This window comes from Indicator indicator, unplaced genomic scaffold (assembly GCF_027791375.1).
Source record: "Indicator indicator isolate 239-I01 unplaced genomic scaffold, UM_Iind_1.1 iindUn_scaffold_61, whole genome shotgun sequence".
Classification (NCBI taxonomy): Eukaryota; Metazoa; Chordata; class Aves; order Piciformes; family Indicatoridae; genus Indicator; species Indicator indicator.
Genome location: NW_026539192.1, coordinates 8,105 through 23,570, shown reverse-complemented (window position 1 = coordinate 23,570; position 15,466 = coordinate 8,105). Strand labels below are relative to the sequence as shown.

Sequence of the window (15,466 nt, the reverse complement as noted above, 5' to 3'; positions counted from 1 at the left end):
TTGGATCATGCTCTGCAGCCCTGGACCATACTGCTCTGCAGCCTCATCCCAGTTGTGTTGGGGGTTTTCCAGTGAAGGGGTTCCCAAGAACCTGCTTCCAGAGGAGGTCTCAGCACCCTGGCAAGCAGCAACACCCGCAGGGGAATTGAGCAGGTCCCAAGCTCTGTGGAGCATCTCAGTCATCAGCTGGGGCTGGGAGCCAAGAGTCCTCTTCTCCTTCTCCATGCAGCTTCTGAAGGAGGGTGGTGGCTGAGACTGAAATATTTGGACATCACCTTGGCACTGAAGAGGGGGAGGAGGGGCAGGGGGTGGGCACCATGAACTTTGCTTCCTTTCTCCTTCAGGGGCTGGGGGCCAGAGAAGGCTTCCCTAGACCCTCCTGCAGGTCTTCTTCAGGATGCTGCCAGCCCCTCCCACCACCACCGAGCTGCAGCCTCCCCCCACAGAGCCAAAGCCTCCCCCTGCCCCAAGCCCACTCCCTCCTAGGCTGTAGCAGAGGCCAGCACCGCCTGCACTGCAGCTCCCAGCACCAAATCCTCCTGGGAGGCAGAGTCCAGCGCCGAATCCGCCGCCCAGGGAGCCGCTGCCGCCGCCCACCACAGCTGCAGGGAGGAACAGGAGGCACAAAGTCACCTCTGGTGCCACCAGGAAGGTTGGGAGCAGCGGTGCCCACCCACTGTGTTCCCGTGGGAATGCTACTTACAGATGTTGACAGTGCTCTGGCACTCTCCAGACATCCTGCAAGGGGAAAAGAGAGAGAGAAGCCTCAGCTCCAGCAAGGCCAGCGGGGCTGGAGGAGCTGCTGGAGGGCCAGCAGAGCAGGGGCATGAAGCATGGAAGCAGGGAAAGGTGGAAACAGGGAGACATGGAATCATGGAATTATGGCATCAGGGAAACAAGGAATCATGGAATCATAGAAGCATGGAAACAAGGAATTACAGAATCATGGAATCAGGCAGGGAAACAAGGAATCATGGAATCATGGCATGGAAACAAGGAATCATGGAATCATGGAAACAAGGAATTACAGAATCATGGAAGCAGCCATGGAAACAAGGAATCATGGAATCATGGCATGGAAACAAGGAATCATGGAATCATGGCATGGAAACAAGGAATTACAGAATCATGGAAGCAGCCATGGAAACAAGGAATCATAGAATCATGGCATGAAAACAAGGAATCATGGAATCATAGAAGCATGGAAACAAGGAATTACAGAATCATGGAATCAGGCATGGAAACAAGGAATCATGGAATCATGCCATGGAAACAAGGAATCATAGAAGCATGGAAACAAGGAATTACAGAAGCATGGAATCAGCCATGGAAACAAGGAATCATAGAAGCATGGCATGGAAACAAGGAATCATGAAATCATAGAAGCATGGAAACAAGGAATTACAGAATTATAGAATCATGGCATGGAAACAAGGAATCATGGAATCATAGAAGCATGGAAACAAGGAATCATAGAAGCATGGAATCAGCCATGGAAACAAAGAATCATGGAATCATGGAAACAAGGAATCATAGAAGCATGGAAACAAGGAATTACAGAAAAATGGAATCAGGCATGGAAACAAGGAATCATGGCATCATGGAATCATGGCATAATAGAATTGTGGCATCATGGAATCATATAATCATGGAAACATGGAACCATAGAATCATGGGATCACGGGATCACGGAATTGTTTTGGTTGGACAAAGCCCTCTAAAGATGATGAAGTCCAACCATCCACCCAGCACCACCATGGCCATTAAAGCACAGATCCATAGCTCCAGTAGCTGTGGGACCACCATCCATGGTCAGTGGGAACTCCACCAAAGCTGTGCCAGAGGCCATGGGATGTGGAACCTCCTTCCCCCTGATGCAGCAGGAGGCAGGCAAGCTCCTGCTGCAGCCCCACCACACACCTGCACTCTTCCCCTTCCAGCAGTGTCCTGTAGGTTGCAATCTCCACATCCAGGGCCAGCTTGACGTTCATCAGCTCCTGGTAGTCCCTCAGCAGCTTGGCCATGTCCTGCTTGGCCTTCTGCAGGGCTGTCTCCAGCTCGGTCAGCTTGGTCCTGGCATCCTTGAGGGCCACCTCCCCGCGCTGCTCGGCGTCGGCGATGGAGGTCTGCAGAGCCTCACACTGGAGGGCAGGAGGGGGATGGCGAGGAGTGGGGCAGGGGCAGCAGGGTGGAGATGGAGCCACCAGTCCCAGATCACCTGGGCTCAGCTCCTCACCAAGCCAGGAGGTTCCCTCCCACCTCTGATGACTCTTCCCAGAGTGTTTGCTTTGTGTTTTCAGGGCAGCTCTAAAGAGCAGCCCCAGGAGCTCACACCCAGTTCTCAGAAGACACAAAAAAGCCCAACCCTGACCTGCTCCTTCCTCCCAACCCTGACCTGCTCCTTCCTCCCAACCCTGACCTGCTCCTCCCCCCCTACCCTGACCTGCTCCTCTCCCCCTACCCTGACCTGCTCCTTCCTCCCAACCCTGACCTGCTCCTCTCCCCCTACCCTGACCTGCTCCTTCCTCCCACCCCTGACCTGCTCCTTCCCCCCACCCCCACCAGCTCCTTCCCCCCATCCCCCACCTGCCCCTTTTCCCCCCAGCCCCCACCTGCTTCTTCACACTCTCGATCTCCGCTCGGATCCTCTGGATCATGCGATTGAGCTCCGAGATCTCCACCTTGGTGTCCCTCAGGCTGTCTCCATGTTTGCCAGCAGTGGCCTGCAGCTCTTCATACTGGTAGGCAGAGGTGAGAGGAGCAGGTGGGGTCCACCATGAGTGGCCTTCACACGACAGCTCTCCATACCCACCCCATGCAAGCCAAGGTGAGCTCCATGGCTGGAGAATGGTGGCTCCATGGCTGGACCCAGGGCAGCTCCATGGCTGGACCCAGGGCAGCTCCATGGCTGGACCTATGAGAGCTCCATGGCTGGACCCAGGGCAGCTCCATGGCTGGACCCAGGGCAGCTCCATGGCTGGATCTATGAGAGCTCCATGGCTGGACCCAGGGCAGCTCCATGGCTGGACCCAGGGCAGCTCCATGGCTGGACCTATGAGAGCTCCATGGCTGGACCCAGGGCAGCTCCAAGACTGGAGAATGGCAGCTCCATGGCTGGACCCAGGGCAGCTCCATGGCTGGATCTATGAGAGCTCCATGGCTGGACCCAGGGTAGCTCCATGGCTGGACCTATGAGAGCTCCATGGCTGGACCTATGAGAGCTCCATGGCTGGACCTATGAGAGCTCCATGGCTGGACCAGAGCAGCTCCAGTCTAGCTAGGTCAGCATCAACAACTGCCCAGGTCCCAGCCTGGTCTGAGCTGCCAGCAGTGACTCTCCCACCCCCCCAGTGAGGCCCAGGCCCAGGAGCTGCCCTCACCTTGGATCGGTACCAGGACTCTGCCTCCATTCTGCTCTTGGTGGCAATCTCCTCGTACTGGGCTTTGACCTCTGCAATGATGCTGTCCAGGTCCAGGCTTCGGTTGTTGTCCATGGAGAGGACCACAGAGGTGTCAGAAACTGTCTTCTGCATCTGGTCCAGCTCCTGCAGGTCGCACCAGCTGGGGCTTTAGCTCTGCCAGCACCACCACAACTCCTCCCCACCCCCTCCTGAGGGCAGCTGGACCACTTACTGCTTCATAAAGACACCTCAGGAAGTTGATCTCATCTGCCAGGGAGTCCAGCTTGGCCTGAAGCTCCACCTTGGCCATGTAGACTCCATCCACGTCCTGCAGCAGAGGTGGGAAGTGAAACCCTTCTGCCTGCCACCCCCCACCACAACCAACCTCCACCTGGGAGCCCTTTGGTTCTCCTTGCCCCTGGAGGGCCTGGTTTGTGGTGGTGCTGCTGGAAGCAGGAGACCTTCTGTGGTGGGAAAAGGAGAGGACTTTACCTTCTTGAGGAGCACAAAGTCGTTCTCTGCTGCTGTCCTCTTGTTGATTTCCTCCTCGTACCTGGTGAGGAAAAGCAGGGAGATGGAACCTGCTTGGTTTGGCACCCAGAGCTCCTTGGCCTCAGAATGATGAAGGAAACAAAACCAGAGCTGCCCTGCAGCAGATTCATGGCCAGGCAACAGCACTTCCCCTTCCCACTCAACCTCTGGCTCCTGCCACCTCCAGCACCTCGCTGAGGAGAGCCCACAGAGAAGGATCCCATCCTGACCTCAACCAAGCCCTGGTGGCTTTGACCACTCCAGTTCCTTCCCAAGATCCCAAAGACCTTCAGGTCCTCGACACAGACTATTTCCAGCTGCTGAGTAAGGCAGCAGAGCTGCAGAGTGGTGGAGATGATCTCCACAAGCCACAAAGAAGAATCCCATCCCGACCTAAACCAAGCCCTGGTGGCTTTGACCACTCTAGTTCCTACCCAAGACCCCAAAGACCTTCAGGTCCTCAACATGGACCATGCTGCTGAAGGCAGGAAATGGCTGCAGAGCTGCAGGGTGGTGGAGATGATCTCCAGAAGCCACAAAGAAGGATCCCATCTCTACCTAAACCAAGCCCTGGTGGCTTTGACCACTCCAGTTCCTATCCAAGACCCCAAAGACCTTCAGGTCCTCAACACAGACCATTTCCAGCTGCTGATTAAGGCAGGGAATGGCTGCAGAGCTTCAGGGTGGTGGAGATGATCTCCAAAACCAAATCAGTTTGCAACCTGCAGCGAGGTTGGGTCCTGAGAAGTTCCAGATTTGCTTTCCCCCCAGTTTTGGTGACTCCTTCAGTGGAAGCTTTCCTCCAGGCTTGGTCCTTTTCTGAGTGGACAAATTAATTTCCTAAAGAAAGTCAGGAGAAGGCTGATTTTGAATTCTTTTTTTTTTTTTTCTCCTTTCCTCAGCCTCCCAAAGGAAGCTCCAAGCTTGACATCATGAAGGGACACTTCTGGGAAGGAATCCCTGAGGAAGTGCTGGAGGAGGTGTGGAGCACCTGGTTCATCAGGGTCATTGCATCAGAAGGTGAAGGGTCCTTCAGTGAGGAAGGCAGAGAGGATCCTGAGGAGCACAACTCAATGCCTTGAGTTGAGACTTGACGATGGTTGAGAACCACCTTGACAAATCTCCACCCCTGGGCCAAGCTCAGCTGAGGGAGACTTCTCCAACCCCTTTCACATTTTCTCCTCTTTGAGACAAGAGGAATTTTGCCTTTTTTTTTTTTTTCTCTCTTTTTCTTCCCATTTTCTGCCTGTCCAAGGGAAGTTTTGAGCTCTCCTTTTTTCACCCTTCCCAACCATCACCCCCCCAACATACTTGGTCTTGAAGTCTTCCACCATATCTTGGAAGTTCTTCAGCTCTGACTCCAGGGTGACCTTCTCACCAGAGAGACAATCCAGCTGCTTCCTCAGCCCACTGATGTAGGTCTCAAAGAAGGGGTCAAGGCTCCTGCCACCTGTCACTGTGCCACCTTGCTCCTGAAGGAGCTTCCACTTGGTCTCCAGGATTCGGTTCTGCTGCTCAAGGAACCTGACCTAGATGGTTCCAGGGGTGGTAGAAGCAGAGTCAGACAATTCCCAATTTTATTCTTTGGGGTTTTTCTTCCCCACATTTTCCATGGCTTTTTTTTTTTTCCCCCATATTTAATGGATTTAACCTCCCTGCTGCTTCTCCAGGACAGGTGGGACCATAGCTCTAGGATGAGGAGACAAAGGTGGATGACCTCCCTTCTCCAGGAATACCACAGCTCTGGCATCCTCTCCTTAAAAATGGCCCCAGACAAGTCCTTCAGACCATGGATGGGCAGAGGCCATCAGGAGAAACCCTTCTGAGGTTGCTCTGCTTGCTCCATGGTCCTACAGCTTAGCAGCAGCATCGTGGTCTTAAGAGCCAAGGATCCTATAGGATCACAGCTCAAAGATGAGGAGGCAAAGGTTGGTGACCTTCCCTCTCCATCAACCTCACAGCTCTGACATCCTCTCAAAAATGGCCCTAGAGAAGTCCTTCAGACCATGGATGGGCAGAGGCCATCAGGAGAAACCCTTCTCAGGTTGCTCTGCTTGCTCCATGGTCCCACAGCTTAGCACCAGCATCGTGGTCTTAAGAGCCAAGGATCCTATGGGACCACAGCTCAAGGATGAGGAGGCAAAGGTTGGTGACCTTCCCTCTCCATGAGCTCCACAGCTCTGGCATCCTCTCCTTAAAAATGGCCCCAGACCAGTCCTTCAGACCATGGATGGGCAGAGGCCATCAGGAGAAACCCTTCTGAGGTTGCTCTGGTTGCTCCATGGTCCTACAGCTTAGCAGAAGCATCGTGGTCTTAAGAGCCAAGGATCCTATAGGATCACAGCTCAAAGATGAGGAGGCAAAGGTTGGTGACCTTCCCTCTCCATCAACCTCACAGCTCTGACATCCTCTCAAAAATGGCCCTAGAGAAGTCCTTCAGACCATGGATGGGCAGAGGCCATCAGGAGAAACCCTTCTCAGGTTGCTCTGCTTGCTCCATGGTCCTACAGCTTAGCACCAGCATCGTGGTCTTAAGAGCCAAGGATCCTATGGGACCACAGCTCAAGGATGAGGAGGCAAAGGTTGGTGACCTTCCCTCTCCATGAGCTCCACACCTCTGGCATCCTCTCCTTAAAAATGGCCCCAGACCAGTCCTTCAGACCATGGATGGGCAGAGCCCATCAGGAGAAACCCTCCTGAGGTTGCTCTGCAAGGTCCATGGTCCCATATGATGCCCCAGTGTCTAAGCAGGAGAAGCACCATCAACCACACAGCTCTAGCATCCTCTCCTCAAAGGTGGACCCAAACCAGTCCTTCAGACCATGGATGGGCAGAGGCCATCAGGAGAAACCCTTCTCAGGTTGCTCTGCAAGCTCCATGGTCCCAGCATCGTGGTCTTAAGAGCCAAGCATCCTACTGCTGGTTTCCCTTGGGAAAAACCACTTCTCCAGCCACCATCTCTCTATCTCCAGGGGTTCCTGGGGGTGCTGTGGGCCATGCCAGAGGTGGCTGAGCTCAGCCTCCAGCTCCCAGCCCCCCCAGGGCTGAAGCCCTTTTCTCACCTTGTCGATGAAGGAGGCGAATTTGTTGTTGAGCTGCTTGATCTCCTCCGTCTCCTGCGTCCTCACCCTCTGGATCTCGGGGTCTATCTGGAGGTTGAGTGGGGCCAGCAGGCTCTGGTTGATGGTCACCTCCCTGATGCCCCCCGGTGGGCAGGAGGGGAAGCCTTGCCCCTCAAACCCACCCCCAAAGCCCCCACCAAAGCCAGCCCATCTTCCTAATAGTTGGTGAAGCACTTCGCACCACCAACCTTTGCCTTTTTCCCCCCCCCCCCCCCCCCCCCCTTTCCCTTACTTCCTTCACCATTCTCTCCCAGTATCCCCCACATCACAGTACCAATATACCCTAATTCTTCCATTTCCACCACACACAATATCTTAATGATTTCTTCCTATTTCTACTTTAGATGTCCCCCCCCCCCCCCCACCCCCCCTCCCCCCCCCCCCCCCCCCCCCCCATTCCACCCCACCCCCGCCAGCTAGAGCATGGGTATCCTTACTCAACCTAGACCATCTAAGCCGGCCACAGGGTTTTCCCAACCCACAAGTGAGAGGACACTATTCCAGGTGATGGTCTGCGAACCAGCGTGCTCTAAGAGAGAAAGTAGGAGAGAGAGAGAGAGAGACTCCCCCAGACAAAATAAGCTCTACCTTACTCTTCTGGGCAGCCTGATTTCCAGGTCGCTCTGCTTGACCTCTCCCTCCACCACTCGCCTGACATGACAGTTTCCCTCCCTCATGTCGATCTCGTGTGAGCCTCGATCTTACCTGGTGGCTGTTAAGGTTTTTTTATCCACTTGTTAACGCGCCTTGTTTCTCGAATCACCAGGGTGCCAAAATGTTGAGCCCCAGTCCTACGCCTTGGGGTACTCCCCCTTCCCACAGCTACCATATGGATCACCCCGCCTAGCCTGAGCCAGCTCGTCTAAAGACCCTACTTTTTGTGTTATGGACATTTATTTGTCAATTTCCCCCTCTCCTGTGCTTTTCTCTCGGCCAGATCTCCGCCTAACAACAGCAACGCGGTCCTGTCTGCCCTGGCCTGCACGTATAGACAGTGACAGTGCCGGGGGGTCCAGTTCTCCTTAATCCATCCTTGTTAGCCCTTCTGTTGGACTGCGTGATTAAGTAGAATTTTCCTGTCCCTTCTTGATAAAAAAAACTGGGGGGGGAGGAGCCCAAATACCGGGGAATAGGCTGCAATTATTTCCAGGGGGTCAGCTGTGGGGCTCTCACCCAGGGCAGAGTCAGAGCAGAAGAGCCAATAGACGGGAGGGAAGGTTGGAGAACCTTCCACTGGATCTCGCTCTGGCGACCAGCAAGTTACGTTGCTTAGATTGCACCCAGAGATGGTCCCACTGGTCAGGCAGACAGGAGCACCTAGCATTCCTGTGTTTATTCGCATCAGACAAGCTTCCGCATGGTCTCTATGTGTCCGACGGCAACTAGGACTGCGCTATGTCCTCTAGGCGCAGGTATGTGCACCTCCATAAACCTTGTAGCTGCAGCCAGTGCGGGTTTTCGTCCACGTCGTTTATTCTTTCCTTCAAAAATTTTCTCCCAGGCAGCGTGTGTTTCTTCAACGCACTGTTTCAAGGGTGACTTTTCAACTATCGCAATGGCAGGAAGACGTCTTCGTTGAACTTGAAACTAAGCACGAGTTGCCTGAAGCAGGACAACTAGTGAAACAACGTTGAGGAAAATGCAGTTTTTTATAATCAGACCTGTAGACTTATCGCATAGGGATTCTTTGGTGTTTATCAATATTCCAGGCGCCAGCTCATCGGGCATTTTTGGTACGTGTTTTTACATTTGTCCCCTCAGGCATATCCATAACTTGTCAGTCGCCTAGCTGGTATTTGGCCAGATCTGTACTTTTGTGTGATTTTTGTATAACATGATATGGGGAGTGGCCCTTACCGCTCCCATCTTTTTAGGTGGCCCGACCGTATCTTGCCTACAACCACCTAGATCGACTCTAAATCTCTTCGCAACCTTACCCAAAACCCTAGAATCATTCATTGGATTGTTTTTGGTACTCGCTTTCCTGGGGACCTAAGCTCCAGGGGGGAAAACAAAACCAACTATCAGAGACACCAGGGGGCATCATAGTGTGACACAGGTAAAAAGATATTTTTTCGTTAGTTAATGGTTCCTCTTTCAGTGGTTTCTTTGATGTATCAGGACTCACGCCCATCATAAAAGAGGGAGCATCATAACCAAATTCCTCATAATCTGGGATGGTGGTGCAGGGTTCCATCCGACTGCTTTTCTAATCCTATCTGATCCACCCAAGTACATAACTCATTTTGGCTTCATAGAGGACTTAAAACTCTTCTAGCCCATTAGCCTCCGAACTGAACCATGCATTTTATCTGTTCATTAAAACATGGCACATAAAAATGAGCAGGAGTTTGTAGCGATAAGCACGCATGACTCTATCTGAAAGGGTCCAGCTAGCATTTCCAAAAACTCATGTTAAAATTAAAAATGGGTAAGATAATGTAGGCCCCAACTTTGTAATGGTAAACTTATTAACTCATTCTTGAGAATTGATTCCACTTCATCCCCCCACCATTACCTATCCGCGTCAGCCATGACTTATCGTCACTCACTCGCAAATCAAACTCGGCCTCGGAGAGACCCGCAGGTTCCACGCCAAATCTCTTCAATTAAACAGGCATGTGTGTGTGGTCAGAAATAAGAAACTCCCTAGATGTGGAGACTTCATTGCCTGTCATTTCTGGGCATGTCGTGAGGGCGTGTGTTTTTGCCGGCCCAGAGCAACATTGTTATAATGGCTTGTGTCTTAGATTTGACTTACCCATGGTGAACAGAAGTTGTGGGCGTGGGTTTTATGCTCACAAGCTGGCTCAATACCTTCTCGTATCCACTCGACTCACAGCTTAAGTCATTGATTTTTCGTTACACTCATTCTGGGGGGCTTGAGTGGCTTCCCCAATTTTTGTCATGTTTCTCCATCTCAGATGGTCTTGAAGCCTTTTTTGCTTCTGATTTTTATCAGTTCTGTAGTCTAACCCCCTTCTTGCTTTCTTCGCCAGAAGAAACTATGCAATCCAGCATTTTTTTCCCATCTGTCCTGAGCTCCTGATAGCAATAATTTACGACCATCATGTTTGTCGCCTGCTTTCCTGTTGGTTTTGTCTAGCATGTCTCTGCCCTCCTTTCACTTTTGAAATGTCAAAAAAGCTGCTCTGCTCTACTTGATCATAGAGGCCACTGCTTAATGATCATCCCTTCCCTTAACAGGCGTCTACCTTACCTGTGATAAGCGCACTTTAAAGATAATATCATTCCATCTACTACTTTAAGTGTAGGAATCCAGTGTGGCAAACTTCAGACATACCTGTCTGCACCCCCCTCCCCCCCCCAGTAGCCGCCCCGCTGCGCTCCGCAGCCGGGGGCCATCCCCTCCACCCTAGGAAACTTAGCGTTGTATTCCTAGTTTTAGGGCTCCGGTGTGCGATATATTGTATAAAGAGCGGAACAGGGGGGAATTTCTGCTGTGAGGTAGTGAGATCAAAATCGAGAGGATTTGGATATTGGAGGACTTGGAAATGCTCTCACCTGTGAAGAGGAGGACTGAGTCGAAGCCCGCTAGGGATGCTGTTTAGGTCTGGGGAGGAGATAATGAGAAGAACCTGGAGGTCTGGGGATCTGAATCATGTTGTCTCTCATCAAATAGACTAGATCAGGCGAGTGGGTTGTCAAGTAGCAGTGGGGAGGGGGCCCAGGGCTCTTTTTCCTCTTTTCCATTGGCTGCACAAGCGACTATAAGAAAGGCCAGGCAATGAGAATTACAACATTTACCCAACTAAGATTCTACAAACACTGGCTTAGCATCCTAACGATTTATATTAATTTCCAATTCCCCTGTTCAATCCTTTACTAATATGTCATACCAATCTTATTGTAACTAACCAATACACAATACCATCCTGTGCCCATCAAATCCAACTAACATCAAATATCATTCACCCATATTCTAACATCCACTCATTCCAACATTAAATTGTCACACAACTTGTTGTAACCCTTAACCCCAACCAAACAAATAAAATCCCTTATAAATTGTTTCCCCTCCCCCTAACCCCCCCTCCTGTGTGTCTTAATACATTGTGTTAATGTGTAAATTAACAACAACCCCCCTCACCCAACTTTCCCCCAACAAAAAAACAACCCCCCCAAACCCCCAAACTTCCCCCCCCCTCCCCACCCCCCCTTCAAAACACAATACCCTAATACGGTGCTTGTTTTCACCTTATTCTTGCCCCCACAAATCCCCCCCCCCACCCCCCCCCTCCCCCCCGTAGTAGACCCCCCACCCTCAACAAACAAACATATAACACACCCCGGCTGAGAGTGTACACTGGCGCAGCATGGGATCAATTCACTGTGCCTGACACCACATTAACTCGCAGTCTTGCCACACCAGTAGTGCCTTTTGGAAGACGTGTACAGTAGAAGTGGGCAAGCTTATTTGTGCCATTGTGCGCCAGAGTAAGGCCTGCTCTGTTTTATAATCACCAAGTTTACTTGATCCTAGCCCCACACTCCGGAGCCATGCACACTCGGCAACTGCTCTGCTTGTTTCCCTCCTTGAAGAAACAATCTCAGTGGCTTAGCACAATTTCATGAGAAAACTAGGGTCATAAAGCAAATAACGAAAATTTCACCTCAGGGTTGAATAGGAAACTGAGTAAGTGGCATTAACGGGCTTATCAGGCTAGGAAACGGGCAGTTATTGTTGTAGTTAAAACCTATTTAGACTTTAGATTGCACTAAAAAGAGTCCACGCTTGTATAATGATCATTGCAAAGTCAGCTTTTTTTACTGGCTGCACAAAGATTCCTCTTCTTCCACATTGTTTCAAGGTAACACAAACCTGGACTTGTGCCATGGGACCATTGTTTGGCTTGCCATTTCCAACTATCACTTCGCAATACGTGAGGGGCTTCGGTCTTTGGAGGGACGAACATGAAGAGAACCCTCTTTAAAAATTTTACATTCCCAGTGCTAATTCAGGCTTTTGTTACTTCATTGCCCTTTTGACAATCAGTGGCGCAGGGTTCAGGGCACAGTTAGGGGCTAAGCCACCCAGGCTTTTTCCCCCACCCCCATTAATCCCCAACCAAACATCAGCGAGGGACCGATGAAATACTTGTGGGATGCCAAAAAAAAAGCATTATTGGATACATAGTCCCAGCCCCTTTGATTTTCACGTTTTGGCCAAATATTTTACTAGGGACTGGAAGGGGGACTGGGTATTCCCAGTTCTACAGCGATGCGCATTTCTATGGCCTATCCAAAAGTTTAAAACAAGTGCGTCCCTCATAGCAGGGAAGAAATGGACTTTTCCCAAGTTGCTATATCAGGCCCACAATAATAAAGGAGTTCTCTAGGGGGGGAGGACATTATTGGACGCCACCACTCTTAGCCAAAATGACATGGAGTGGTCAAAATGGGATTCCGTCCTCCTAGATTTTTTTAGTAATTTTTCCTTAAGTCTTGATGGTCCTTCTTACCCTTCTCTAGGCTCCTGGGGGTATGGTATAAAAAAAACATTGGTCAAGGGGGGACATTTTAAACTCCAGTGCATGCATCAGCATGTGATAATCCTGCAGAAGTGGCACTGAGGAGCAAAAATGCTGATCAAATTAGGCTGTTCTTAGGGCTCTTCACCTCAAGACCTGCTCCTTGCTCCACTTATTGCGCTTTGGGGCATATCAATCTGTCAAATTCCACAACATACAAAGGACGTGTTGAAAGAAGGATCACTTGGGGAGGTGGCTCGGGAGGTGCCTGCGTGATAGGATGCATAGCTTGGAGCGCTAGGGCTCTGGGCACCTTTCAGTCTATCCCCCTGCCCCTGGGGTTGGACCAAGTGAGATCGGAGCTGGATATGGGATAACCCCTGCTTTTATCTGGTTTTGCCATTTGCGAACATGATGAGATGGAAGTGGGCATGCAAAAACACCTGCGTCTATCTATTAGCTTATAGCAACAGGAATTTCCAGATACAACTATAACCGAGTAGGGCTGAGAGAATTGCTCAGGGACGTCCTCTATCGCAGTAAGTCCTTTATTACCAGGACATTTGCAAGGAATCTTGACCCCGAGCATTCAGGAGTCGTAGGCGTGCGTCGCCAGATCAGAGTTTGGTCGCCTTAAACAGCAAGGCAATTCATAGAATTCAAAGCAATGGGGGTTTCTGGTGCCTTGGCGACCAGGAGACACCTTTTCCTAACAGCTCAGCCAGTGTGTACTGAGGGTCGGACCCACTGCCCCCGCAGTCAAGGTAGGGGTGCGGGACACGCACCCACAACGTAGGACCAGGAGGATTTATGCCCCAGGCTGCTCTATTCGCAGGCGTCCACCCTGGATTTATTCGTTCAGGGGAAGGAAGTCTCCAACCACCTCCCTGGGACCCACCTGTTCCAGTGTTCCCACGCAGCTCCTCACAAATGAGTAAAGAGAACCTTGTTTTCCTAATTATTCCAATCTAAATCTGTGCTCACGTTACTCGAGTAAGTTGAGAAGCCTGTTGCCCCTCTATCACTGATCACTTTTGCAGTGGACTCTTTTGTAAAAACCAAAATCCCCCTCCTCTCCCAATTTTCCTAATTTTGTAGTTTCCCCCATTCCCAGGTACCTGATGGGTTCTGCGGATAGGCGGAGAACCAAATGCCCTTAATGCTGGGGGGGAAGAAGTAGGTTGTTGCACCTAAACAATCAATTCCCCTAGACCTGTAAGTTTGCCCTACACAAAGCCCAAGTTCCTGTATTGCCCCAAAGTATGCTGTTGAAATACTCTTTCCTTATCTTAGACACACTAAAAATCCCATCTAAACCCAAAAATAGAGTCTAAGCCCCGATGTACCCAAGCCTAGAAGCTTTCAAAATCCTCCTATGCAATCCTGGTGCCTAGGCATAAGTCCAAAAGTGCTTCTGGCCTAGGTTGCGGCAGAGGTGTTGTGTCTTGGCTTTCCATGCTTTGAAAACAAGTTTTGGGCAGCTTTGTTATGTTGTTTTGGTGTGTTAGGGATCATGAGTTTCCCATCAAATCCCACATGTAGTAAGCTAGCTCGCATAGCCATTCCTAGAAAAGCTCCTCATCAGCTGTATAGGAGACCAGGAGAAGCTGCCAGGAAGCTGGGGATTTGGCCAAAAGAAGAGTTTTCCTCACTTATTCGCGATTGTACACCTGCTTGAGCTAAGGTACGAGAAACTGTTGTTTTGCACTTGCTCCTACTACTGAACTACGCTCCTGGAAGGGGAGGCAATGCGTCTCTGGTGGAGCCGACGTGATCCGGGGGTTCCTTAGGAGGCTTGTGCCAAGCCCCTCAAAGGCTTAGACCATTGCGTGGAAGCACGAGGAGCAATTGTGCTTATATGTGGCCAGAACGGCAAGGGGCCACCAAGTTGGCGGCATTTCCTGGGTTTAATTTGAGGGTGGCGTTAATTGCGCATTGAAGGGCGTTGTTTAGGTTAGGCTATGCGTCTCCTGAGAGATGGTTGTTCTCCGCTCTCTACTCTGCCCTTGATGTGAGGCTGCATCTGTTGGAATATTGTTGTGCCAAAGTTTCTGGGTGCTGTTTGCTCGTTTCAAGAGGGACCATCAGGGATAGAAACATGCTTGGCAAAATGAAAAGTCCAAGGGTGCGGGGGCGACAGCCGCAGGGCGCGCACCAAAAAATAGATTTTTGGCTCGCCCCCCCGGCGCGACCCACACGCGTGGAACAACACTTCTCGGCCTCTATTCTGAGGAGACCCCCAGTCGAGGGAAAGCTGGGAGGGGTGGCGCTCTTTAGCTTGCGAGCAAGAGTGGCGAGGGAGATCTAAGGGGGATGCGCTGCGGAAACCTCTTTCATGTGGATAATCGATGTTCAAAGCAGGGGGGTGTGTGCCCAAGTGGAGGTTCAATTAACGGAGAGCCACAGGAGCTAAAACCTGTTCTCACCGTCTGCATCGGGAGTTCCCAACTAGACGGAGGGCGACACCAAGGCCTGGGGCCAATGGTGGGTGCGCACCCAAAGGTGCTAAGATGCCACATTACGGAAAGTCTTGACAATGGAGAGAAATACAGTAGAGTGGACAAACTGTTTATACTCCCGATGTGAGCGGATGACTCCTGGATGTAGATATAAGACAATCTGGTGAAAGAGGGCGGTGCTGTGACTACAGTGTGGGAGGTTGTTGTAGGGAGCTCTTCCTCTCCTGGAGATCTTTCAAAAAAAATCAAAAAACCCACCGGAAACCTTGAAATGCATTTCCTGTGTGAATACGCATTCTAGGAGTGGAGATTTTAGCCTGCTCTGGGGCCAGGGGGTGGTTGGGACTGGAAGCTCTGATTCTTCTTGAAGGTTTTTGCCCTTCCAGCAGCTTCATCGTACACATTTCTCTGAAGCAGATCGGTCTTCCTGAACTCTGGGGTATTTGTGGCTTGGCTAGCAA

At 51.1% G+C, this 15,466-nt stretch overlaps 1 protein-coding gene across 1 annotated transcript; it reads right to left on the bottom strand.

Annotated features, from left to right (window-relative positions):
* Positions 1-369: 369 nt before the first annotated feature.
* Positions 370-14,981, bottom strand: LOC128980070 (keratin, type II cytoskeletal 4-like). Its single transcript, XM_054398510.1, has 13 exons — positions 14,973-14,981; positions 14,743-14,850; positions 9,573-9,657; positions 6,995-7,209; positions 5,244-5,461; positions 3,894-3,954; positions 3,634-3,729; positions 3,381-3,545; positions 2,613-2,738; positions 1,921-2,135; positions 704-738; positions 516-602; positions 370-482 (listed from the first exon to the last, which is right to left on the bottom strand). Exons 1-13 carry the CDS (start codon positions 14,979-14,981, stop codon positions 370-372), a joined length of 1,533 nt encoding a protein of 510 aa, XP_054254485.1.
* Between the last annotated feature and the right edge of the window lie 485 nt (positions 14,982-15,466).

Excerpts from the sequence above, each read along its gene's own strand:
- LOC128980070 (XM_054398510.1), bottom strand. Across the intron at positions 739-1,920 it reads CTGGAAGGGGAAGAGTGCAG|GATGTCTGGAGAGTGCCAGA; the intron begins GTGTGTGGTGGG and ends TTCCCCTTGCAG. Across the intron at positions 603-703 it reads CCAGAGCACTGTCAACATCT|CTGTGGTGGGCGGCGGCAGC; the intron begins GTAAGTAGCATT and ends TCCTCCCTGCAG.